The 25,791-nt window shown below is 37.2% G+C and overlaps 1 protein-coding gene and 1 long non-coding RNA gene across 2 annotated transcripts; both read right to left on the bottom strand.

Annotated features, from left to right (window-relative positions):
* Window positions 1–98: 98 nt before the first annotated feature.
* On the bottom strand, window positions 99–1,421 carry LOC131527765 (uncharacterized). Its single transcript, XR_009267738.1, has 3 exons — window positions 1,008–1,421; window positions 322–461; window positions 99–206 (listed from the first exon to the last, which is right to left on the bottom strand). It is a non-coding gene; the product is annotated as an uncharacterized LOC131527765 (long non-coding RNA).
* A 1,990-nt stretch (window positions 1,422–3,411) lies between these two features.
* On the bottom strand, window positions 3,412–24,810 carry taf4b (TAF4B RNA polymerase II, TATA box binding protein (TBP)-associated factor). The gene is made up of 15 exons (XM_058756943.1): window positions 23,947–24,810; window positions 23,679–23,818; window positions 22,420–22,755; window positions 22,111–22,224; window positions 18,426–18,548; window positions 18,254–18,343; window positions 17,865–18,035; window positions 16,858–16,981; window positions 14,889–14,997; window positions 14,516–14,685; window positions 12,649–12,779; window positions 9,553–9,678; window positions 9,405–9,461; window positions 8,732–8,848; window positions 3,412–3,757 (listed from the first exon to the last, which is right to left on the bottom strand). The coding sequence occupies exons 1-15, from the start codon at window positions 24,560–24,562 to the stop codon at window positions 3,626–3,628; spliced, it is 2,556 nt and encodes an 851-aa protein (XP_058612926.1). The 5' UTR covers window positions 24,563–24,810; the 3' UTR covers window positions 3,412–3,625.
* Between the last annotated feature and the right edge of the window lie 981 nt (window positions 24,811–25,791).

The following is a 25,791-nucleotide window of genomic DNA, read 5'->3' as shown; positions in this document are numbered from 1 at the left end:
TGATGAAAACCTAAGCACTCCTTTGACAGGAACAGTTAGTAATTTTGATTTACAATATTATATACATACACACACACACACAAACATATAATATATATTTGCCTTTTATGCAGCCTCATGAGGTATATATTCCTTACAGTGCACAATTTTGACAGGGCAAAAGACTAGCTTAGACCAGCATGATTTTTCACGGTGGTCTCGTTGCACTGCAAAAAAAATAATTTTCATTATCAGTATTGTGAAAACAGTTAAAACATCCATTAAAATAAATTCATACAACTTCTGAATAGTCTCCTGTTGAATGTTGTCTTTAAAACATACCAGTTTTATTAGAGATGCTGAAGGAGGGATTCTGCCTCTCACTTATCTCTCCAAAACTGCCCAAAGTGTTTTTCGCCCACTACTCTTCTTTGCTTAAGTCTTGACATGCTCTGTGCGTACAGTCCTACAAGTGATAGCTTCTGCATTTAATAACACAAAGTTTAAAGGTAATATGCAAAATATACTTATTTTGTCAAGGTAACATTTCCTTTTGACGGGAAGCAGGAGATGCATCCCAACATTAACATCTCATCCTTGATGCATAAATGTTACCAGTTTTCCAGAATCACTGAAAGATGAAAATACATGAGCAGAATCAAGGACGTAATATCTGACATGATTACGTGAGATAACTGTGTATCGGCCAAAAAGGGGTTATTTTTTAAATATTATTACTTGTGTTGTGTGACAATAAAATGTACGTTTAATTCTGACGCCACTTCTACCTCAGTTAACCTCCTCAGGGAGGGGCAGTCCCGTCCGAGTGGGGCTTTAGTAACTCAACGGGTTCAAATGTTGTTTACAATGTTCAGCTGTTCTGCCCGAGAGGAGTTTTGGAACGGGCGGTTTGGAATGGAAAATGACTGTGTGCCCAAGTGTATGAATGGAGACTAGGCCTCAGATAACATTAAAAACATCTTTGTTTTCACGAGCGCACTCATGCATAATAATGACGGGTAAATTACCTCTGTCTTCCTCCATTTGACGTGCTGTCAGCGGGACGGAAACCTAGAACGCACACATACTCTCTCTGTGCCTTTGATCTGAGGCAGTTAGCAGCGCATGCAGATGATGATCCAATCAATAATTAATTGAATTGAAGAGCTGCAGTCTGGAACAATTTCACTGCCTGTTCAATGAGTCCAGCGAGCACGAAGTGTTTATGCATTAGTCAGCATGCAGGACCGTGAAATACTGATGTCAAACTTCCTTGACTGGAGAACCTCAGTCTGAGTCACCGCTAAGTATGTTTACATGCATTTTAAAAGTTCGATTTCAATCTGACTACATTTTTTTTAATGTCTCCCAAACACTTTAGTACGACTGAAAATGCACAAGTCTGTCTTTTAAAAAATATATTCATAATATTTTACATGTCTTTTTCCCGCCATTCACACGTCCTGTCTCATGGCCTCAGGATAGTAACCCGAGTACTATTGGTCTACCGGGTTTTTTTTTCTTCTTATCCAGCACGTGTTAATCAGACTACAACTGGCTTTGACACTGTGCACATGTTTCGAAAGACAGGTGTTGCACAATTTTGCTAAAAACATCTGATTATAGGAATGTACCGAGTCGGAAATATCATAATTACGATTCCGAGCACATGACTGGACAACAAATCATATTTACAAATAAATAACCAACTTGGAGGTAGAGTTTCAGCAATAGTTCACCCAAGAATGAAAGTTCTGTCATTAATTACTCACCCTCATGTCGTTCCAAACCCAAGTACTTGGGTTTTGTTCCAAAAGCTTTGTTTATCTTCAGAACACAAATTAAGATACTTTTGATGAAATTGAGAGCTTCCTGACCCTCCATAAACAGCAAACGTCGTGGTACGTTCGACACCGAAGAGAAGAAGTTGTAGAATAAAGTCTTTATTTTTATTTTCTTTGCACACAAAAAGTATTCCCGTTGCTTCATAACATTACGGTTGAACCACTGATGTAACATGGACTATTTTAACAATGTCCATGTCTACCTTTCTGGGCCTTGAACATGTCAGTTGCGCTGCTGTCTATGGAGGATCAGAAAGCCTTCAGATTTCATCAAAAATATCTTAATTTGTTTTCAAAGATGAACAAAGGTCTTATGGGTTTGGAATGACATGAGGGTGAGTAATTAATGACAGAATTTTCATTTCTGGGTGAACTATCCCTTTAATGGAATTGTGATCGTGCACAATAGATTTCAATAGTTCAATGTTAGCATGTATGCAACTTTAGAAGCAATGTGCTAGTGACTCAGTATAACACTCAAAAAAGAAAATCACTTGTAATCACCTACAGGTGTGACAATGTAAATTGAACTGGGTGAACAAATCAGAGAAAACCTTTTTGGTAAACAGATTCAAGTCACTGAGATGAATCAAAATAAAGTCTTTCAGAAAGGGTTTCATGTAATGTATACGTTTTAAAAAACATTCTGTGCTTAAAAATCTCTCTTTGCTACATTCACTGACTTTCCTAAGCCTGTATTGGCATGTGAGGCTGTGTACCTCTGAATAGCATCGCTCACACTCTCTGAGGGGACTTTGAATGCTGCAGGCATATCAATATTTAGCTCCCAGCTTCTCATTCATGATTATTCAGAGGTAATGGAATATTTCAGATTCCTGTACCTCAGGCAAGCACACAGAGTATTTAAGTTTCTGAGGCGAGGAATACATTAAAAGCGGCTCTTTTTGAGAACTTCCATTCACCTTACAAATACAAAAGGCATGCATGACAGTTGAGGAAAACTGGCCAGAGGTACAGAGGTAAACTCTAGAATTATGACATTGTTGGTTACCCTTTATTTAACCTCGGTTTAAATCATTTAAGAGTGATGATCTGTCAGCAGCTAATCATGAGAGACATCCTGCCCCTGATCTGTTGATTTTGGCCCTTGTTATCTTGATCTTGTTGCACAAGAGTTCTTAAGGCTATCTATTGTCCTGTTTCTTTCAGCTTGGGACCCTCTGGCTGTTTGTACTTTCTACTGGTCTGCTCTAGTTCGTGTGTCATGATCTGATTGGTTGGTCAGTCTCAAACTGATTTTGGTTAATTTGGGCTCTGAGGAAAAATCCTGGTTTGATTGGTCAGAATTGTTCTCTCGGCCAGTGTCTCGCTGTGATTGGTGGATTTGGATGCCTAAGGCTGTATGTGTGTGATTGGTTAGTGGGGTTTTGTTCAGGGCATCCACTGCCCTGGAGCTTATACACAGACCTCTGTACAATCCCCAAACAACTAGTGCAGCAAAAGTTCAGCATGATTGTATCTGCCGAAAAAGGTCATTTGTAAGGAGAAAAAAATTTAAATATCAGGAATTTGGACAACATACACAACTGTGCAGGTCAAATATACACAACTGTGCAGGTCAAATATACAAGATCCACACACTGTGTTGCTGCTAATAGTGTTTAATTTATTCCTTTAGTCAATACATATATAAACAGTTTATTCAGTCATCAAAACAAGGATAGGAACACAGAAATATAACAAAAACAGTTTCATTTTGAACAATGGTAAAGTATTATGTAATCTAAAGAACATTTCCAAACACAGCACATACCTCAAAAGTTGTGTGTTTGTGTGGTTATCTAGCCTAGAAATGCTCTATACAGCATGAGAGTGTGTCTGAATGTGGGGTCTTGCTCCATGCAGAAGGTCAAATCTCTTAAAGTCACTCGAATCGGTGCTCGAGTAGCAAACTGCCCACATGAACCTAACAACTGAGCAGACAGACGTAAAGAATAAGTTTTCTGAGCCACATGGACCTAAATGGTTTTTCTCTTATGAAATAATTCATGATAAAACAATAGCACCTGCCTGATACCATCACAAAATCATAGTGAAAAAGTAGTACATTTCAGTATACTTGCACTTATATTACTTCAGTATACTTTCATTTATTTGCAACAAATGTATTATAGTTTAAATTTAATTTAATTAATAAAAGTTAAAGTCTGTGTGAACCAGAAGTTGCTGCCGACTTTATTTCAGTATGGTGACATATTTCCGTATGGTGGGATAGTTCACCCAAAAATGAAAATTCGGTCATTTACTCACCCTCAAGTAGTTACAAACTTGTATGAATGTCTTTGTTCTGCTGAACACAATGGAAGATATTTTGAAGAAAGTTTGTGACCAGGCTGTTTTGGGGCACCATTGACTTCCATAGTAGGAAAAAAAAAATACTATGGAAGTCAATGGTGCCCCAGAACTGCTCTGTTTCCCACATTCTTCAGAATATCTTCCTTTGTGTTCAGCAGAACAAAGACATTCATACAGGTTTGGAACTACTTGAGGGTGAGTAAATGATGACAGAATTTTCATTTTTGGGTGAACTATCTCTTTAAGTAGAACTTAAATATTATTATTATTAAATAATTCACCTTCAATTGCTGATCCCCATTGACTTCTATAGTATGGCAGAAAAAAAAACACTATGCAAGTTAATGTGGACCAGCAACTGAAGTACATCATTTTAAGTACATCTTCATATGTTATTTAATAAAATTAATTATGATTATTCCACTATTGTCTTGGAAAAAAGGATTAAAGTGTCCTGCCAAATACACTGACAAACATTTATGATAAAATATAATGTAATTTATATTAAAACATTATACAATATTAAAAAATATTACACATTTGCATTGAAGTTGAAGTAAAAAAAAAAAGTAAAATTATAATCAATTTAAAACTCTCTATATAGGATATCTATGTATATCGAATATCACTACTAGGCATGGGCTGGTATGAGAATCTGCCGGTATGATAACCTTAGATAAAAATATCACTGTTTCACGGTATTGAGATTACAGCTCTAAAATGTGTTATTTTTAAATGTCTGGGTAAAAAACAACGTTTTTTCCACTGAACACAATATATTTTATTTTTAAGAAACATATAGAACATTTTGGAACGGTAAACATGTCAGGCTAAATAATTAAAATAAAAAAATGTAATTCTTGTTAATTAAATTAAGTACAGTCACTTAAGTGAGCCTAAACCTGCAGCTCAACAATAATCAGAACATAAATTATTTTCTGTCAAAAAAAAAAAAAAAAATGCAGTCACTTAAATCTGCAGCTCAATAATCAAAAACGTAAAAACTATTTCTGTTAAAAAAAAATAAAAATGCAGTCATTAAACCTGCAGCTCAATAAGGTTTTTGGAGACATGCTCACTTTCTACACATTCATCTTTCAGTCCAAGTTATGAGCGGTGACACCTGAGAGCCAGCAGTTTTTTTTTGTTTTTTTTAAATGACGTGATTTTGAACAGATGTAAACAAATGTCAGGTTAAAAGTGATACCAGCTAAATTTAATTACTATACTAAATCGCAGAAACGTAGTACTTTAGTCTGCTATTCCCCGCTCTGTGAAGTAATGTGAGGGAGGAAACTAGTTGACGTTAGCTAGTTAATTAGGTATGTTATCTGCCTCGGTAGCAAGCCAAATAGTATTTATTTCAACACTGAAGCATCCGGCGAATGGGTCTCTGTCTTGATCGAGGGTGAAAGAGAGAGGAATGAAGACGACACAGATATATCGCTTGTGTACGACCCGGAAGTATTTATTTAGCGATCGGCGCCAAAACCTCATCTGTATGGAACATCGTTGTGTACGGAACATTAGTCTACGTTACACGAAAAATTCCCATATGGCAGACTGCGTCTTTTTCGACGAGGGAAAAAGTTCCAGGGATTCACCTCCTTCGGCCATCAGCCTACACACAGGTTACTCTCACTGACCGCTCGCACTAACCGGAGGAGGAGGGGTCGTGTGACTCGTTGCTCACAACCGAGTACTGCACTTTCCGTCTTTGACAACATGAAAAAAACTGCGCATACCGTAGGAACAGTATAACGGAAAATTTTAGTGGTTTTGAAACCGTGAATTCCAAACCGCGGTATACCTTGAAACTGGTTATCGTCCCATGCCTAATACAGTTAAAAATATAATTAATTAATTAATTTACATGTGCCGTAGTATGTTAGTCAAAAAAATTTAAACTGATTTAAAATAAAACAAATTGAAATGGTAAAGTGCACTGTTTAAAAGTTTAATTAAGTGTCTTCTGTTAAAAGGTGTGTAAAACTCATTTACGGACAATTAAGTGGCCTTTTATTGAATTAATATGACAGTACAGTAGACAGGTTTTTTTTAGGGTGCTTTCACACTCCCCCTGCCCCCACTGGACTGCGTTCATATTTTATTTGGGTCCGAACCACGGTTCGTTTGCGTCATCAAGCCAGCAGCTGTTTACCCTGTTGCTTAGTAACGACGGCACAGGAGAAGGTGGCAAAATGCGTAACATTGCTCGATTCACTTTTATATATTTATATTTTTAAACAGTTTGTTTTGTTTTCACAGCTTCAGTACATAACGGCACTAACGTCTGTCTTACGAATGTACTGTAAATGCTCTAAAGGACGCTGAAGGCGAACAGAAATGAGATATACAGCTCTCTGCGTCAGTCACGCTCGTCAGGAAAGTGAGTGAAACACAAACACATTTTTTATCAAATAATATGTAATTAATAGCAGTTCACTTCCGTTATTTGGTACGATTGCGTTCATATCAGAAATGAACTATACCCCAGGCTACCTTTTTTTTTTTTTTAGACTTGGGTACGGTTCGCAGGTGCACACCTGAGTTCGGAAGACAGTGTTCACATCAACCAAACGTATCGAACTCAGGTGTGCACCAAAAGTGCTAGTGTGAAAGCATCCTTAAAGGGATACTCCACCCCAAAATGAAAATTTTGTCATTAATCGCTTACCCCCATGTCATTCCAAACCCGCAAAAGCTTCGATCGTCCTCGGAACACAATTTAAGATATTTTGGATGAAAACCGGGAGGCTTGTGACTGTCCCATGGAAGCAAATTCGCTATTCTCTGTCATCAGTAACACATGGATACGTATGTACGTTTATTTACGCTTTGATTTGAATGGAAACAGTGTATCCACGCGTTACTGATGACAGAGAATAGCGTACACACTTTGCGTCCATCGGATGTTCTCCAAAATGGCGCTACGCTGACACAGAGAGACAGAGAGGAGATGAATTGTTGAATAAATATCGTTATTTTTAATTTCTTTACGTACAAAAAGTATTCTTGTAGCTTAATAAAATTTAGATTGAGCCACTGATGGCAGATGGACTATTTTGGTGGTGTTTTTTGTGCCTTGACAGTGTAATTTACTTGGCAGTCAATGGGACAGTCACAAACTTCCTGGTTTTCATCCAAAATATCTTAAATTGTGTTCCCGAGGACGAACAAAGCTTTTACGGGTTTGGAACGACATGGGGGTGGAGTATCCCTTTAATTATACTTTGAAGTACACTACTCATGCACAATCAATATAATTAAGTGCTTTTTCACAAGGGGAGCTAAAAATAGTTGATTATCCTTTTGAGAAATCATTCAATCAATCAGAATAAACTCACCTTAATTCTGGAACAAGAAATACAGTATAATAAAGAGAAAGATTTAGGCATATACATATAGACATGAACAAATAAATGCTGCTGCAGATAATTTAACTTTGGAAACGCAAGGTTGGTGTCTTTTAACCTCCGTTCTTTTCCTGCCAACTGTACTGGCTCTTTACAGATGCTTATTCTACTACAGAGATGAAACCTCAAAATGAGGCAAACACTAAACTTCCCTAGGCAGAGGCGGTTTTTCTAAAAGGCCTGTGTAATTTAAGCACACAAAAACTCAAAACCATCTTTTCACTTATTAGCATTCCTCACTGCCTAAAGGAAAAGGAATTCACAAATGTAAAAACTAATTAAACTAAACTAACATAAAATCCTCTGGTCTTTTGTTCAGTCTTTCCTTGTCCTTTTTTCTCATATATTTAAAAAAAAAAAACACTAACAATACCACCCGGTATATTACAGATAAACTTAAGTCCTTCCCCTTTAGGCATAAACAGTACATTACCATCAAAGATTTTTTAACTGTTTTTGAAAGTCCCTTACGCTCCAAAGCTGCATTTATTTGATCAAAAATACAGTAATATTGTGAAATATAATTACAATTTTAAATAACCATTTTCTGTTGAAATATTTTAAAATGTAATTTATTCCTGTTACGGCAAAGCTGAATTTTCAGCATCATTCCTTCAGTGTCACATGATCCTTCAGCAATCATTCTAATATGCTATTGTGTAAACAATTATACATTTTCTTTCAGGAACTTCTGATGAGCAAAGTACAAAAGAACCGCATTATAAATGTCTTTACTGTCATCTTTGCTGAATAAAAGAACTAACTTCTTAAAAGTATCTTACAGACTCAAAATCTCTGAACGGCAGTGTGTCAACCGATTTTATAGCATGAAAAAGTCAATCAAAGAGATTGATGTGTTTGGTTGACAGTTAGTGGTGGCCTCAAGCACAATATACCAATTCCCTTTCTAAAGGAGTTTACTAATATTTAAGTGATATAAGAGCAAATGCGTAATTTCATTCAGCCGCACAGGAAAACTTACACATGCACTTAATAAAAACCAAAACAGCTTGTATAAATACAGCCAGAAATATAAAAATGACCAAATGCTCTGTACTACAGACTGTTTATATGTGTGATTGTAAACATTTCCTGCACATCTGCACAGAATGAAGTATTAAGACAGTATACAGGAAAACTCTGAACAGAGGTGACTGTATAGACATGTGCAGGTACCTGGTTGGCCCCTGAGCCGGGAGCCTCCAGAGGTTTCCTCTTGCGTGGCCCCAGGGCTGCCAGCGCGGCCAAATTTGCATCTCTGTGCTCCATCTGTGCCAACTCCAACTGCTGCATCTAAACAAGGGCAAAAAAGAGAGAATGTGCATTTGACAGGCACTCAAAAATGAAATCGATATTTCCATTGGCTCACCCAAATCCACGTAGAATGTTTGTAAAAAAATGGAAAGCTGTTATTGGTGATGAATCTTTCATTTTAGCACTATTGATTTTACTGATAGACTATGACAAAGAACCCAAGTCGGAGGCCTGTGCAAAAACACACAAACATGTTACGTGCTCTCTAACACACGACTAGATGAGCGTTACCTTGTAAACAGACACACAACTCATCCAGAGGGCTTTCATTACATTCTGTTCCCTGTTTAGCCGCAGGCTTCAATTCCAGACCCAATATTAGACTCAATTAAAATGAGCCCCCAATTAGAGAGCCTTGTCTCCAGGGTATGTGTATGTATGTGTGTGGATTTGTCTATGTGGGGCACAAATGGGACTTTATGAAGAGTATTGATTGTCCTCATTGCTATACAAGGGAGCAGAAGGAATGAAAAACAGGTTGTGGAGGAGCAACATATGTATTTTTATTAACACCAACACACAGAAATCCTTCTACCTCTTTAGCTCGCTGTTTCAGACGCTGTTGCTCTGGGTCTTCGCTGTTTGTGCGACTCTACACGAAAACAGAGGGGAAAAAACAGGACATTTTAAACGGAGACTGATTCCTGGTGTTTTTCTCCTCTTCTGTTGTGTCTGCTAGTTACCCGGGCAATGCGAAGCAGGGCTTCTCGCTCCTCTTCCTCCCTCCTCTGTTTCTCCAGTCTTTCCAGTTGCTCCAGGAACTTTAGCTGAGAGCGCGTGTCATTGGTCTGACTGTAACGCCAATCATCCTCACCACGGAAAACACAACACAGAAAACATTAGAGTACGACAAGACACAAATTTGAGACTGTGGTACACGTTGGTTTATGCAAGTCAGCATGAAACAGTATTAACTACCCATTTTGCATCTATTTGTGACCCTGGACCACATAACTAGTCTTAAGTTGCTGGGGTATGTTTGTAGCAATAGCCAAAAATACATTGTATGGGTCAAAATGATCAATTTTTCTTTTATGCCAAAAATCATTAGGATATTAAGTAAAGATCATGTTCCATGAAGATATTTTGTAAATTTCTTAACGTAAATGTATCATACCTTAGTTTTTGATTAGTAATATGCATTGCTAAGAACTTCATTTGTACAACTTTAAAGGTGATTTTCTCAATATTTAGATTTTTTTGCACCCTCAGACTCCAGATTTTCAAATAGTTGTATCTCCGCCAAATATTGTCCGATCCTAACAAACCATACATCAATGGAAAGCTTATTTATTCAGCTTTCAGTTTATGTATAAATTTCAATTTTGAAAAATTGATACTTAAGACTGCAATATGTGACCCTGGACGACAAAACCAGTGTAATTCCGGGAAAAACAATAGTTGCCTAAAACAATAACTGCATCCAAAATCACATACTAAGCAGCCTTAAAAGTATGTTCTATATGAATGTGTGTAATATGAATTGTATCTGGATGTACAACATTGTCACGTTGTCACAGTCATGGTATCAGTTGTGTCATTCACAATTCCTCTCCCATGGCCTCATGGGATAGTTAAGTGTCCATTTGATGTGCACTTTGGAATCTTAGTGGAGGTAGTAGGTCATCATTTTACATACTGTTCTTTGTGTACTACATAATAGGGAAGCAAGCATATTAAGATCAAGCCATAGCATAGATTTGACTCTTTTGTGGTGCTGATTCCAAAAATGGCCCATCACACTTTGTGCATTTCGTAGCACTTTATTTTTCGACAACCATTTGTAAGGTAAAGAAGTCTTTTATTATTCCTTTTAACAGGGTTCCCACTCTTTCATGAACACCAGATTCAAGGACATTTTTAAGCACCATTTATTTTATATCAAGCACCTATCAAATTCACACGCCAGCATATGTAGTGTCATGAAAGACCTTACAGTACTAAACATTTTACTTACACTTAACATTTACATTAAAAATTTCAGAGTAATAATGTTTTAAATGTGTAGGTTTCATAAATTTAGACCGTTTTGAGCAGTCGTGTTCAAAGGAATTTAATGAAATCCATTGAAGTTAATACTGGTAATATTCAAATACAATTTCTAAAATATGCATCAAATTGGTTTTTGCTGTAGTTCTTGTACAAAATTTAAATTTGAAAGAATTTCTCAATTTTAAATTTATTAAAAAGTGGTTAAATGTTGTAATAACACGGTAAAACCTGTTAATATTAAAAATTTGCACATTCTCTCAATGGAGACGTTACTCATTAATAAATAACTCAAGTCAAAATTATTTTGTATATCCCATTTTTTCATCTTTGACCTAGAGGAAGAGATTGCAGAGATTGTAAAGCTCCTAAAACTTACTGCTATTCTGGAAGATAAATCCTTCAAACAGTGGTACAAGAAGATGTGGTGCTGGTCCTTCAAGAGTCACTCTCAACTTATCTGTCTATAAAGCCTACAAAAAAAAAAGTCTCTGAGAACTTGACACATTGTAATTCTAGAGACTCCAGGAAGGTTGCAGTTCTGGAAAATGGTAGCGCTGGAGAATAAAGGTTTGATGGTTTACACCTAATTCTTCACATTAATTCTTAATTATTTTGCAGTTACCGTGTGTCTTTTCTTCTCCACCTGTTTTTGTCTGACCCCGCTGACCCATTGAGCATTTCGCTGACCAATGGTAATTTCTGAACTTTACAATTTCTGTATTGCATTAGTTTTGAATTTCTCATTGGGGATTTAATAATTTTTGACTTTTCAGTTAAATCTCTTTTTTGGCTCATTTTATCTGTAAAAGAAAACGTGCCTCACAATTCTGCACACATAAGGAGATTTTCACTTCCAGCCTTCATGGACAATTATACTTAAAAATTTAAATTTAATTCAAGCACTTTCAAGGACCTATGTTTGTTTTCAAGTACTTTCCAGGCCTTGAATCCATATGTCTGAAAGTACTTTCAAGAAGCGTGGGAACCCGGTTTTAAAAAAGCCATAAAAACATGACAACTTCTGAGACAGGTTAACAATTATTTGTTCAAATACCCTCATTTTAAATTCTTATTTTGTGGGGGAAGAAGAAAAAAAAAAAAACTGTACATTATGGAAAGTTTCAATTGAAATTTTTTAAAGCAGCATCATCAAAATAGGTAGTACTTGGCTTTTTTTTTTTTTTTTTAAAGATACAGGGCTATGTTATTATTCCTGCCCATGCAGTCTAGGTGATGTCTTAAATGAACAGTATCTAACAACTCTCTAGTTGTTCTAGAAAGATCGATATATCATAAAATTGCACTGATCAATGCAGCATGATAAGGATCAATTCTGGTATCTTCTCTGAACGCAACGTTTTGGTCCCACATTACATCAGGTGTTTTGAACTATTATGTAAAAGTAATTTTAGGTACAGTGTACCAATTGTGTTAATGCTGAGTTACAGAACACTTCTGCTGCTATTGAGGTGAGATAGGGTTAAGGACAGGGACAGGTTAGGTAGTATGATTAGGTTTAATGTGTGAAGTAGAGTCAACAGTGTAATTGCAGATGTAAGAAATTAATTAGAAATGTGATTACAGAAAGGTACAATGTAAAAGCACAATGTAAAAATGTCAATGTAACCGATGCACTGTATAAAATGATTAATGCAAGTACGTACACAGTAGTTAAAACCACTATATTAAGTGGGTCAACACTTAAAGAAACAAGCTTTACTAAGAAATTCTGAAAGTTTTCTATTTACTCAATTATTTTGTCTACTGTGTTTTATAGGCAAGGATACCTTATAAGAAATCTGTCGATGTTGTGCCACAACAGTTATCTTCTCCAGCAGGTCCCGAAGCCTCTCTTGTGTCGCCAGAGAGAGCAGTTCAAGAACATCAGGACAGACCTCTGTGATACTCAAAGATCCACCTATGCACACACAAACACACGTTTAGTTGTTGTCCTAGCATGGGAGAACCACTCACTCTACTGTCTGATTTTATCTAAATGTTATCAATTACAAGATTAATAAATAATTAATTTAAAAATCTAATTCGGAACTTGTGGATCAATCCAGAATTGCAGAGAAAGAATAAATATAATTTCAGGACTGTATTTAAAACATTCCTAAATGTCATTCGATACAAGAAATGTCAACAGATTTAAAGTAAATTTACGAGCTGTGTTGCAATATTTAAAGGGCGAAAATGTGCTATGGTAAAATGTTAAATGGAGTTGAGATAATTCACTCTTATTTGTATCTGAACGCATAATCAAATTAGCTTAAATGTATTAACATGTCAGATGCGGGACATGGGTACAACTTTGTGAATGGCACATTCATGTTCTGTGGGCACAGATTGTGTGTGGGCCTGATAAATCACAGTGTGTTCTTCAAGAATCACATGAATCCCCTTCTAATTCAGCATTTGTACAGATCTATTTACTGCCTGACAGAAATGGAGATTGTGTAAAATTAGAGGCAAATGTCTTCATCGAGCTGGAATCCAGCGATTTTGTTGTTTTCCTCCGCTGTTTATATTGTATTCACATTTCCATAATGTCAGACACGCTTTGTTCCTGTTGGTCTGTTACGCTTGCCGAGTAGACAGACATCTGCAAACACTCCAATTCCATCTCATTTTTGCCCTTTCTGCTGATGCGGACCGAGTTCCTGCGAGGCCAAGCCTGTCTCTTTCATTTCCACATTCTCTCTTTTCGTCTCCTCCTCCTCCGCACGACTCCCCCTACCTCCTGGCTATCTCCCTCTCTCCCTCCCTCCGCCTCTGTCGTCCTTTCTCTCCCTTGTTCCGACGCTTTTTTGATCAGTGCAGCAGAGTGGATTCCTGCCACTCTGGCAACTTTGTGCGGCTCGGCAGTCATTAGCATACTGATTAAGCAGAACAGGCTCGTCAGAGATACCACTGATCAAAGACAGAGACTGCACTCGTGTGTCACAACACAGCGCAACATATGCCCAAAAAAAAACACAGACAGGATGCATGCCGTAGAGGCAGAGCTGAGGGAGGTGAAGAGACTTTGACAAACAGAGATGGAGGGAAATGCAATATCACTTTGAGTAAAGATACACTGATGTACAAAAAAAAAAAAAAACCTGTTAGCTATAGCTGAGGTCAGTGAAACATGGAGGAATACAGCGTTCAGGAATGTTAGTTTTAAATCATTTTGGAATATCAAGTTACTAATTAGCAACTAATTACAGTAGATGAAAAGTAATTCGTTAAGACTCTTTTGTGTTACATTTCCTCATTCTTAGACACTCTTTCCTCTACCTGGCATTTGTTTTACATTCAAATTAAATTTTTTCCAAAGAGCTGGTTTGGTGTTCTTAGCAGGTTTAATCTAGTTATAGCTGATTTAAGATGGGCTATTCTGTCAGATTGGACAAGCTGGTGCTCAGTTGGTTTAGCCGGTTGCAAGCTTTTCCCTAAGGCTAACCAGCTGAAAAATATAGAAAACCTATTTATAATCAGCCAAAAATAAACAAACTTCGGTTGAGTAGCAAAATCATATTTGATATGCAAGTTAGTAATTGCTATTTGATGCAGCCTAATGTGCATAAATATATATACATACACACTCACACACACACATATATATATCTATATAAAATCTGAGAAAGTAAGCGAGTAGGGTGAAGTTACCGATCTGCAGCACTCGTGACTGAAGGGCTGATGGGAATAAAAAGGGCTCCTCTTGACAGGAGCGGATCACTGATCCCACAAGCTCGGAGCCAGAGGCCAAAATACGAGCATTCTCCTCACTCAGGTTCACGCCGGCCATGGAGGCCACATCATTAATGTCATCGTCATCTCTAAATGAAAGTCCGTCAAGAAATCGAAAGGAACAGGATTTCACTTTTTTGTCTTAAAATGAATATGCTAATGGTATAGCTCATCTAGATATCTTAATCTATAGCGACATTGACTGCCTTCTATTCACATTCATCCTATAAAGAACCAATATGCACATTCACCCGCTGTGCAGCAGCGAATGGCCGCAAGTCAGAGCTATTACCGGAAAGAGCCCGAGGTGCTGTCCTTGAAGCCGTGTGCCTGCGCTGGAAGGGGCGGCTGGGAAAAGTGTGTTTTAGATGCCTGAAGGATGGACTGCCGCGCAACAGCACCTGTGGGGACAGAATAAAAATACAGATATTTTTATCAGCCTGAAATGAATTGGGACACTTGGAGGTGAAAGAAGCACAAAAGTAATAAAAGCTCACCTAGTCTTTCAGTGTATTGAGCTTTGATCAAAACGACGTTCATGTAACCCACATATATGAGCAATATCACATGAGTAGCAGTGCAATATGGCTGTATATCAGCTGATATGGATCTGATATACAGACATATTGCACCGCCACGAGTGTGATATTGCGTTTATAAAACAGATCGACAGCACAAGTGTGTAAATAAAAAAATAAAAAAGACAAAAATGGAGTGTCTTTAAAAAGTCTCTTTTGTATGGAACTACTTCCTTCCACCACATGTTCAAATCTCAGTTTGACAGTTTAACAGCTGAGGGTGCACAAGTCACAAAATATCTTCATGGAACATAATCTTTACTTAATATCCTAATGATTTTTGGCATAAAGAAAAATAGACCATTTTGACCCATATAATGTATTGTTGGCTACTGCTACACATATCCCTGTGCTACTTATGACAGGTTTTGTGGTCCAGGGTCACAAATAGGCACTGGATAGTTTGTCAGATCTGTTTTGCAAATATGCTATTATTACAGCTTCAACTGGGCCTGGATTTACCTATAATACATACTGTATTTAAAAGATGTGCAATCCACCAGCATTGCCTCTGCAAGAGACTGGTAGATTGCAATCAACCTATTGGGCACCCCTGATGTAGAGAATTATGAAAGAGAGATGGACTGAGCGAGTGTTATTACCGGCATTATTTATAAAATTATAGTGGATTTGGGTATTTGCCATTACACTCCCTGTGAGAAATATTTCAAGCGGAGTGATACAAATGGTGAAATGGTTGGAGTTCTGTTCTGAGAACAAAACTGTAACTAGAATATCACACTGCTAGAAAAGGCTCTCAGGCAATCAGATTAGAGGACTACAAAGAACTGCTGCACAAATATATATTGCTGTTTTTGATCAACAGTTTAATGGAAGTGCCTATGTGTTGAGGTGAAAATTATATGACCCCTTGGTAAAATATGAGCAAAGGCGGCTATGATAAATCCTTTCATTCAAAAAATAAAAACAAAACATTTGAAAGTGGGGGGGGAATTGCATTATGAAATAAATGTTTTCTCTCTAATACACGTTGGGCAGTTATTAGCACCCCTAGAATTTTTTATGAATAAAATATATGTATAAACTATATTCCCATTCCCATATTGTACATGTAAATGTCCAGCTATGACTTCCTTTTTCACAGGAGTATAAATAGGAGGTTACGCAAAGGCCACATTCCCTTAATTATCCATCACAATGAGTAAAACTGAAGAATAGAGTTCGGATGAGCGGCACAAGATTGTTAAACTTTACAAAATAGAAATGGCTTTGAGAAAATAGCTAAAGCATTGAAAATTCCCATTTCCACCATCAGGGTAATAATTTAGACGATCCAATCAAATGCAGATCTGCCTGGAAGATCTTTTTCTTGCCTATATCATCCTAATGCACGGTGAGGTGTAAAGTTTGAATTGACAAAGACTCTCCAAGGATCACATCTGGAAACATTGCAGGAATTAGTTGAGTCTTGGTGTCAGAAAGCCTCAAAGAATATATGAAACAGCACCAACATCAGCACAAATTGCTTGGGAGGGTTTCAAGAAAAAAAATCTGCTCTCCAGCATATTCCGTTGCCAGACGCTAATGGAACTTCAAATGGGACCTGGAACTGTTTTAACTGCATTTTTTGATCAAATAAACAGCCCTGATGAGCATAAGGGACTCATTTCAAAAACATTGTACTGACTTCAAACTCTTGAATGGTGAAACTACAGCTGATACCTGCTGGGTGAGCATTGGTTTGAATGAGCATCTGTTTAGTTTGAGTTTGGTTCTGTGCAGGTAAGCTCGTCTGAGCTGATGTCAAAGACTGTTTGAGGATGACTCCTTTAGGTTGCTGGATCACCTGACAAGGTAAAAACAAAATCAATACGAAGACAGCATTCCTAAATAAATACAGCAAAGATGCAAAAATTATGCATATGAAAATATTCAAAGAAGGTATGCTGGGTTTAGTCCACCTCAAGGACATTGTAGAAACCGTTTTAGACAGGAGCACTTTCTGCAAACCCTCAGAGCACTTTCTGATTCTGAAGTAATCAAAACCTCTAAAGTCTATTCAGGTATATGGGAAATGAGCTTCTGTATTTCAGTGGAAATCCATCAAGACGTCCAATAAAATGGTGATATTAGATTACAGAAAAACAAATCATGACATTATTTGAATATGATAACATGACATTCCTGGTAAGAAATGGGGCAAGACTCATGCATCTTTGTCTCTAGTGTAAAACTAATTTGGCTCTGCTTGGGCTTGTGGGATACTGGTGGTTTTAAGTGAATTAGCCTGTACACCGTGGGCGGTGGTGAGTTAACCGGGAAATGAAGACAAAGTGAAGAGAGGCTGTCATAAAAATGAACCAGTGCGCTGGGAAGGAGGCAGTGTGAAATTAGAGTGTTTCACTCTCACACAAACACACACACACACACACACACAGACAGTCTACTATTACATAAAACATCAAAACAGTGTATTCAGGATCCCCAAACACACATACCTGAATTCCAGACACCATATGGTATTCTAACTATTGATAGAGAAATCAGATCTGCAGATTAACATTAAAACAATGCACATCCAGAGTTGTTTCCATGGTGAAAACACAACCACTGAATGATCGTTTGTTTTCCTTATTATCAAATTACTCATCCGTTGTTTCATATAGGCAAACCCCAGAAATCATCATGATAAATGACATTGCCAGGACTAAAAATGGGCCGGGGTTTACCAGCTGAGCCGTTCTGGTTGGCTGGTTGGGCTTGAGGGAGGAGCTGATGGACGCAGTGGACTTCTGGTTTGCGGCCTTGGTTGGTGCTGAATCTGAGGGCTTGAGTTGGTCGCACTGCTGAATGAAGAGCTGCGAGTTTGGGGTGAGCTGACGGACAGCTGGCAGGCTCCTCTAAAAGAATGAATACATCAGCATCTCTGGTTGTATGTCTCTAATTTAGCTCATACCAAAGAGGTCATGTCTCATTCATACAGTACATGAGCTATGAAGGTCTGATAATAGATTTCATCTTAAAATCAGGTCAAAAATGAGGTCAGTACCCTCATATATACCCATATGACTTTGTTGAAGTTGCTGGTAATATCTAAATGAGTTTTAACTGCATTCACCTTCAGGAAAGGCACTAGATATGGCTGAGGGGATGATTTGAGCTCCATATAGAGTTTTTCAGTAAACTCCTCTGCCTCTAGTTTCCCATCCTACATGTAGAGAAGAAAACGAAAGCCCTTTAAAACACAATGTATTGTAATATATTGATTTTACAAGCAGCAAGTGACATACCAGCAGGCCTTTGACAAGAGCTTTGACGTTCTGAGCCATGTTGGCCGAGCGAGTGCCGCTCGATGCTAGCTTCATAAGTGTGACCAGAAAGTTTTTACACTTCTTCACATTCTCCAAGGTCTCCTGATGATAAAGAAAATTAAACATTATCAGTTTTGTGATGCACATAGTGAAAATATTAAAAAAATATTGGTATCAGCTAATATTGGATATTTACTTTTAAATATCAAAATGTACTTTTAGATCACCTTACCTCAGTTAATACATTTAAAAGTAAAAGTAAATTTTTAGCAAATACATATTTTTCATACTGTACATTATAAAGTTGTGATGCCTTAATTCCCTTTTAAAACAACTGAATAAAGGTTTTAGTGGGGTTTTAGACCAAAAGAGAAGTTTTAATAAAGTTTTATTAATAAAACTTTAATATCTGCTATTTATCAGACATAACATGAAAATAATTATCTGCTTTTCCATATTAGCCAAATTTAAAAACTTCTTTTCATAAAGTAAACAGAGGAATAACTTGTATTGTTATTAACATTTTAAGATGCACACTGACTGGACTGAAGCAACTAATTTGATTATCCGTACCTTTTTGTTAATCGCCTTTTTGTCGTGTGCATATCAAATGTGTCAAATTATTTATAAGCTTTTTCTGCAAGGAATATGCTATATTGTTATAAAAATATCACAAATTTACATTACAAGAAATCAGAATTTCAGCTTACTTTTTGTTAGAGCCTTGCATGGGCTTCAAATATAGGCCCTAGCCCGGCCCTGGCCCGAGACGCTCAGGCCCCAGCCCAGCCCTTGTCCGACAGCTTATCAGAATTCTCGGCCCAAGTCCGACCCGAGTCCATCTTTTTTCTCCCCTTCTCCCAAAACAGCTTATACCACTCTTTTAGCAATCAAAATAGTTCAGTTTTGCATGTAATGGCAAGGCGATTATATTTCGTTTAGTTTTTTTAGAAAAACGTTTGGAGCGTTTTTTTGTTTGTTAAATGTAAGTTTTTGTTTTTTAAAGTAACGACCAAGCGGCCAATGGCAGACAGCGAGTTGATCATAGCTTATATGTTTGATCAATTAGCCTTCTCAAATCATCACGACAAATCTATAGCTATAGAACAGTTCAAGCATATATCACAATGTTAGTTTAAACATTTAACCTAGATAAATGTACGCAATTAGGCGCATATCCAATCCAGGGTTTCTGCAGGATTTTTAAGTTCAAATTTAAGACTTTTTAAGACCTGCACAAATAAAATGAATACCATATGAGCAGGGTAGGGCAATGTCTATAGTACCATATTAAACTGTAAACTGACTGTAAAAAGCATAATTTACAATTCAGATTGTCAAGTTTTCACAAAATCAAAGTTTTTTAAAATGATATACTTTACATTTCAGCCTTTAAACCATTTTTAAGTCAAACGTATTAATTATTATATTGTTCTACACAATTAGCATCAATAAATTATTATATAAATTAAATAACATGAATTAGGGGTGTGCGATATTGACAAAAAATGATATCTTGGAATTTTCTGGGATTTTATCGATAACGATAATTAGACGATATTTTGCTGAGCGTGTTATTGTGCTGATATCTTAAAGACTACCGTGGACAGCTGACTCCTGAATTTTTTTTTATATTCTTCATATTCTGTGTGGTCAGTTCACAGCAGTGATAGAAATTAACCTTTTCCAACAAGTTTTATGGGCATTTTTACCTTTAAGCCATTTTTTCTAAAAGTGTGCATCAACTTTTGAGTCAAATTCTTGCATTTGGGCTGTTACCAAGCAAATGAAATCAGTATCAACAAAATGTATCTATGCAATGCATCTAAAGTGGCATTCAGATGTATTTACACACTGTTTAATGCAGCTCAGAGGGACATAGAATGCTGACCTGCAGTTACAAATGCATAAATAATGTTTTGATATTTGAAACATAAAACGTTGAAAACTGATGTTTGAAATTCTTCTTTTTTTTTTTTTTAAATGAAGAAACTTTAAATGTGAAACTAAAACCGCCAGTAGGTGGCAGCAAGTCAGTGTTAATAAGTGAGCCATTGCGATTGAACCAAATCATTTAAATGGTAGATTCGTTCAGGAACAAAACACTGTCATATTGCTCAGAGACGCAAAACAGCGTTGTGGCTGTGTTCAGAATTATTTTTGTTGGCGAAATAGAGCAAAAACAGGAAATATGGTGTCTAAAATGTAAGTCTCTTAATATTAACTTCTTGTTTATTGAACTGTTGCATAAAATCAGTATCACATTTGTAATCATGCTGACTTTTGGAGAAAAATCGGCACTCTTCGTGTGATATTAACTATATGAAATGATATAAATATAGGCTATACATTTTCTGCCCCCATATCTTAAATTATGTGATCATTCTAAATGCATTTTAATAGAATGAATCGTGTAGTGAAAGGTGGCACTCATACGTGCACTAGTTTAACCTATGTTAACTGATTCATTCTCTGCCAGCATGTGGAGCGTTTGGCAGAAATATAAAATATAAATATTCCTGGTAAAGGCAATACACAAAGCAGCGAAGCACCGGACTTTGGACTCGCAGCACTCATGTTTATTTAATGAAATCACAGCCTTTAGAAGTTTAATCGTCACATTCAGCCATATCGCAACTCTGGTCATTCGGTCTCCAAATTTCAGACCTCTTGAAATCATAATTAAAATTAAAATTTTGTTGCATCAAATTTAAGGCCTTAAAAAGTCTTAAGACTTTTTTTAGACCTTGCCAATTGTTTGTGCGGAGAGTGGAAGCTGAAGCGTGCTTTGCAGGACATGGAGTCGCCAGCGCGATCACTTATAACAGTGAAAACAACTTAAAATTATCGGTAAAATTACACCGTAATTTTTGCTCATAAGAGTAATACATTATTCAGAACTGTAAAGGGTCTACTTTTATTTGTGTGCACTCACAATATCAACAAAACGTGCTTTTGTAAAATACAGAAAACAAACAGAATATTTGTCTCACAGACATGATAAATATATCTATAGAAAGCTTTAAATTACTACTTTAACTAAATAATTCAAAATTGAAAACAAAAAACTTTTTCATTAATCTGTAAAGATGCATTTCTCTCTACTATTTCCCCCCCGACACATTCATGGTAATTACTTTTGCCGGTGCTTTGCGGCAAGCTTTAGCCTATTGCGTGCACTTGCCCGTGGAACTCTTCCAGCTGCGCTGAAGGCACGCTCGCTGCTGCTGCTGGCAGAGACACTACACTGTGTGAGCCGGTCTCGACAGTCGCAGTCTCGTGTCGTTTCCACCAGCGCGGCAAATATTTTTCATCACCATAATTTTCTAAAATGTAAAAATAGGGAGAAGCCTAAAACAGGCCTGAAGCCTGGCCCGTGTCTGAGCTATGACAGGAAAATTGGCCCGAAGCCCAGCCCTAGGGGCATAAATAAGGGGCTGAAAATGCAGGGCTCTACTTTTTGTATATATAAAAATCAGAAAGCTCCATATTCCATAAGCCTGATGTACCACATATCACTAATAAGTCTATTTTATTAGATTTTTAAAAAATATTTTGTATAAAGTTTGTTAAAAAAAATATTTTTCTGATGTTATATCATATGTCAGGCTTTCCAGGATTAGTATTTGTGTACTCATACACACATAATTTGTAACAGACTTACAGCTGTAACAGTGACTGGGGTTGATGATGTGTTTGTGCTGGATCTGACTGGTACATTAGGAGACACCATACGTGGGGCATTACCCTGGGTGGAGAGAGCACCTTTGCCCACAGACTGCAGAGAAAATGAAGCATAGACATGATTAGGTAGGATGAATGCAACACGGAATGACCTACATTTCTATTTAAATCACTGAGGGAAAGCTAACAATGCATTTCAGTCAACATCTTGCCCTGAAGTCAGAGTATGAATCATTATTTTTGTTTTGTTGTTTGGATCAATAATTGATGCAGCCAAAGTGAGTAATACCTTTACAGCAGAAGTATTAATTATGGTAGTTGCAGTGACAGAATTAGTCCTCTGGTTAAAGGTCCCCGGTGTGCTGCTGTTTGGAGTCATTTGACTGGCTTTGATAACAGGCCCCATGGTAGAGCTGGGCTTCCTGATGGCTGTCCCTATAACACCGCCTGGTTTAATGATGGTAGTTCCTGTTGTACATGATGGCGTGAAAATAGCAGTCCCTGTAGCGGTGGGTGGTTTCTGAACGGCAGTCCCTGTAGTGGGGTTAAGTTTAATATTGGTAGTAGCTGATGCACTGGAAGGTGGGAATGAAACTCTGATGATTGGTGTAGTGGTTGCAGTTGCCTGTAAAACACAAAACAAAAAGATATATGAAATAAAGTGGTGCATTTCCATAATAAATCAAAGGCTTGTAATATCTTGTAGGACGGCTTTTCAAGCTTTTGGTAATGTCAGTGACTGCCAAATATGGTTAACTAGTTACTTTGTGAGAGAAAGCTGCTTCATGTTTTCATATGTGCAGATTTATAATTGTGACAAATAGTAAGCATTAGAAAGTTTTTCCAACATAATTAGCTCTTTTCATAATTAGCCTGTTTTCCCCACAAGATTTAAAAAAATGTCTTTTTCCTCACAATTCTGACTTTATTTCTCTATATTCTGACTTCTAATTGTTGGAAAAGTTAAAAAGGTACTTGCTACTTCTCTCACAATTCTGACTTTTCTAATTTTATAATCACACACATTGTGACCTTATTTCTAGAAATTGAGAGTCTGAATAATCAAAGTCTGAATTGTGAGATCACGGTTTTTTATTTATTTATTGTTATACTGTGGCAGAAACCATAAATTTAAATATCTAAAACATACACAAATATGTTTTTTTTTTACACAAAATATATTCTAATTAAATTATAATTGTATTAATATTCAAAATATATTTTTTTTCCAGACAAATGCAAATAGTTAAAATATGAATGAATATATAATATTTCAAATGAAGAATTAGTATGACACTTTTCATGATCAAAGATAATCATATAGCCTATTCATACATAAAATCTGAAAAACAAAAAATATATACATTTTTTAAAATTCTGAAAACTGCATATAAAAATGCATATAACAAGAAAATTGTCCACTGACCCAATTTTGTCCCTCTGGTGAGACTGGGGGCTCAAAGACCATAGTCTTAATATCATAGATTTATCTCACTGGATCTTTGTTTCTATTCCCAGCATTAAAAATAAGTGACCAAAATAACACACCTGTGAGGATGGGGGTCTAACTATAGCAGAGGCATTGGCACTGGCTGGTTTTGGCAGCATTCCCTGAGCCTGTGCCTGGGCCAGAGCCTGCTGAGATACCAACATCAACTGCCCGCTGTCACTGCGGATTAACACCATTCCTTCAGAGGCAGGGGAAAGAGAGTAAGACATCGCCAAAACTGGTAAGTAGGCTTGATGGTTAAATAGAGTATTACAGTTAGAATACACTAACACACCAAGAAATGAAACAGTGGATCCTAAAGCTCACCTTGTGGGACCTGGAAGTTGGCAGGCAGCTGCAGTGGCACAGTTTGAGGGGTGCGTGTCATTGGTACACTTTGTGATGGGGTGGAAATCCTTGGCAATGTCACGACTGCCCCTTTGACTGTGGTCAGTGTGGTGACCCTGGGCTGGCTTATGGCCACGGAGCTTACCGAGACCCTTCCAGGCTGAGGAGCCAGTGCCAAACCGGTGGCCCCTGGTCCCTGAACACTAGACGTCACCACCCTGGCCCCTACAACCACTGGTGTGGTGGATCTGATCTGTGCAGGGCCTGCTATGACCTTTGGAGCAGCTTGAGATGAGGCTGAACTGGAGCTCATAACTGTCACAGTCCGCAGACTAGCAGAGTTTGATGAATCAGTCTCTGTATTTGGCTTTGGCTGCTGTCCTTCCCCATTAGGAGAAGCTAAATCTGGTTTGATGTTTTCAGAGATGCTAGCATTTGAGTCTGATGCCTCTTTTTTCTTGTCTAATACGGTTTGTGAAGTTTCCAATGGCTCCTCAATGTTGCTTTTTTGCGCGTCGTTGTTGTTTTCTTCGTTTTCTGTTGGCGAGCGAGATTGATCATCGTCTAATTTATTTGAACCCGATGTTTCCGACATTATTTAATCTACTTTGACGATGTATTAAACACAGATTGAATAATTTGTTAGAGAGGATAAACCTGAAACGTTTTTCCATCTATATGGTCGAATAATCAAATTTATATGAACATGGTACAAATACGCAGGCGACAAGACGTATATACAACTTTCGCCATTTTAAAAATTGGAGGTGGAGTTTTTTTTATTCATTCGAAGGATTCGAATCATTTGAATTCATCAACACCATTCATGATTCATGACAAGCGAATGCCTTTTCTCTGTGTGTGTGTGTGTGTGTGTGTGTGTGTGTGTGTTGTGTGTGTGATTGAGTCAGTGAATCACTCAACCGATTCGTTAAAAGCAGTTCATGGTAGTTATGATGCTTCGTTCAGTGCCTTTCCGGGTCTCGCTTAGATTCAAACATCTTAATTGACTCGTTCAGTCAAGGGCTTGTTGGTTCAATAGATCCAACCAATAAAATGATCATTTGAATACCATTTGGTTTTGATACAGCCAAATATTGAAATGAGCGAGTGGAAGTTAAGTTGATTCACGAACATCAAGCTTATCGAAGCTGTCCGTGTATCATCGGATCATTCGTTTTTTGGTTTAATATTGATAGTAGAAAAATGAGAAAACGGCGCCTATTTTCGTTTGTTCAGAAAAGCGCAAAAACAAGATTTTGGCTCGATTTTCATTTTTTGGTCCACGGGTAGAAAACAGATAAACGACTTCAAAATTCGTTATCCCCTTGTGGGCGGTCATGACACGCCCCTTTCTGCCGATTGGTCAACCAAATCTGAACCCGTGACGTCATCAGTTTTACAGAAATATTTATTTCAGAAATTTTAATCAGCACCCAGCCTGTTTTATTTAGCTGTGCAGAGTTAAATCAGTGTGAAGCTGCACTACCCACTAGGTCCAGAGTGAATGAGAAGCACAGATTAAAAATAAATAATAATAATAAAAAAAAACACCCACAGGTTTTGCTGGAAATTATTATATAATCACACCTTCATTCCACACAGAACCCCAATACAGAACAACAGATTTATTAGATTTAGATTTAGGCTATATCTCTATGTATTCTTGATTGGCTTGAAAAGGGTGTTTGGTTAGGCTAGTTCTTCATTTATTGAATGAGGACGGGAGTTTGTTATCCTTCAGTGACTTGTGTTCTAAATAGCTGCTGAACGTAAACAATTTAAGCGCGTTATAAATGCCATTCCAAAAAGTGGATCATGTGA

The sequence above is a fragment of the Onychostoma macrolepis genome, chromosome 20 (assembly GCF_012432095.1).
Source record: "Onychostoma macrolepis isolate SWU-2019 chromosome 20, ASM1243209v1, whole genome shotgun sequence".
NCBI lineage: Eukaryota > Metazoa > Chordata > Actinopteri > Cypriniformes > Cyprinidae > Onychostoma > Onychostoma macrolepis.
Note: the sequence above shows the minus strand (reverse complement) of the source record. Positions and strands in the feature narration are given on the sequence as shown.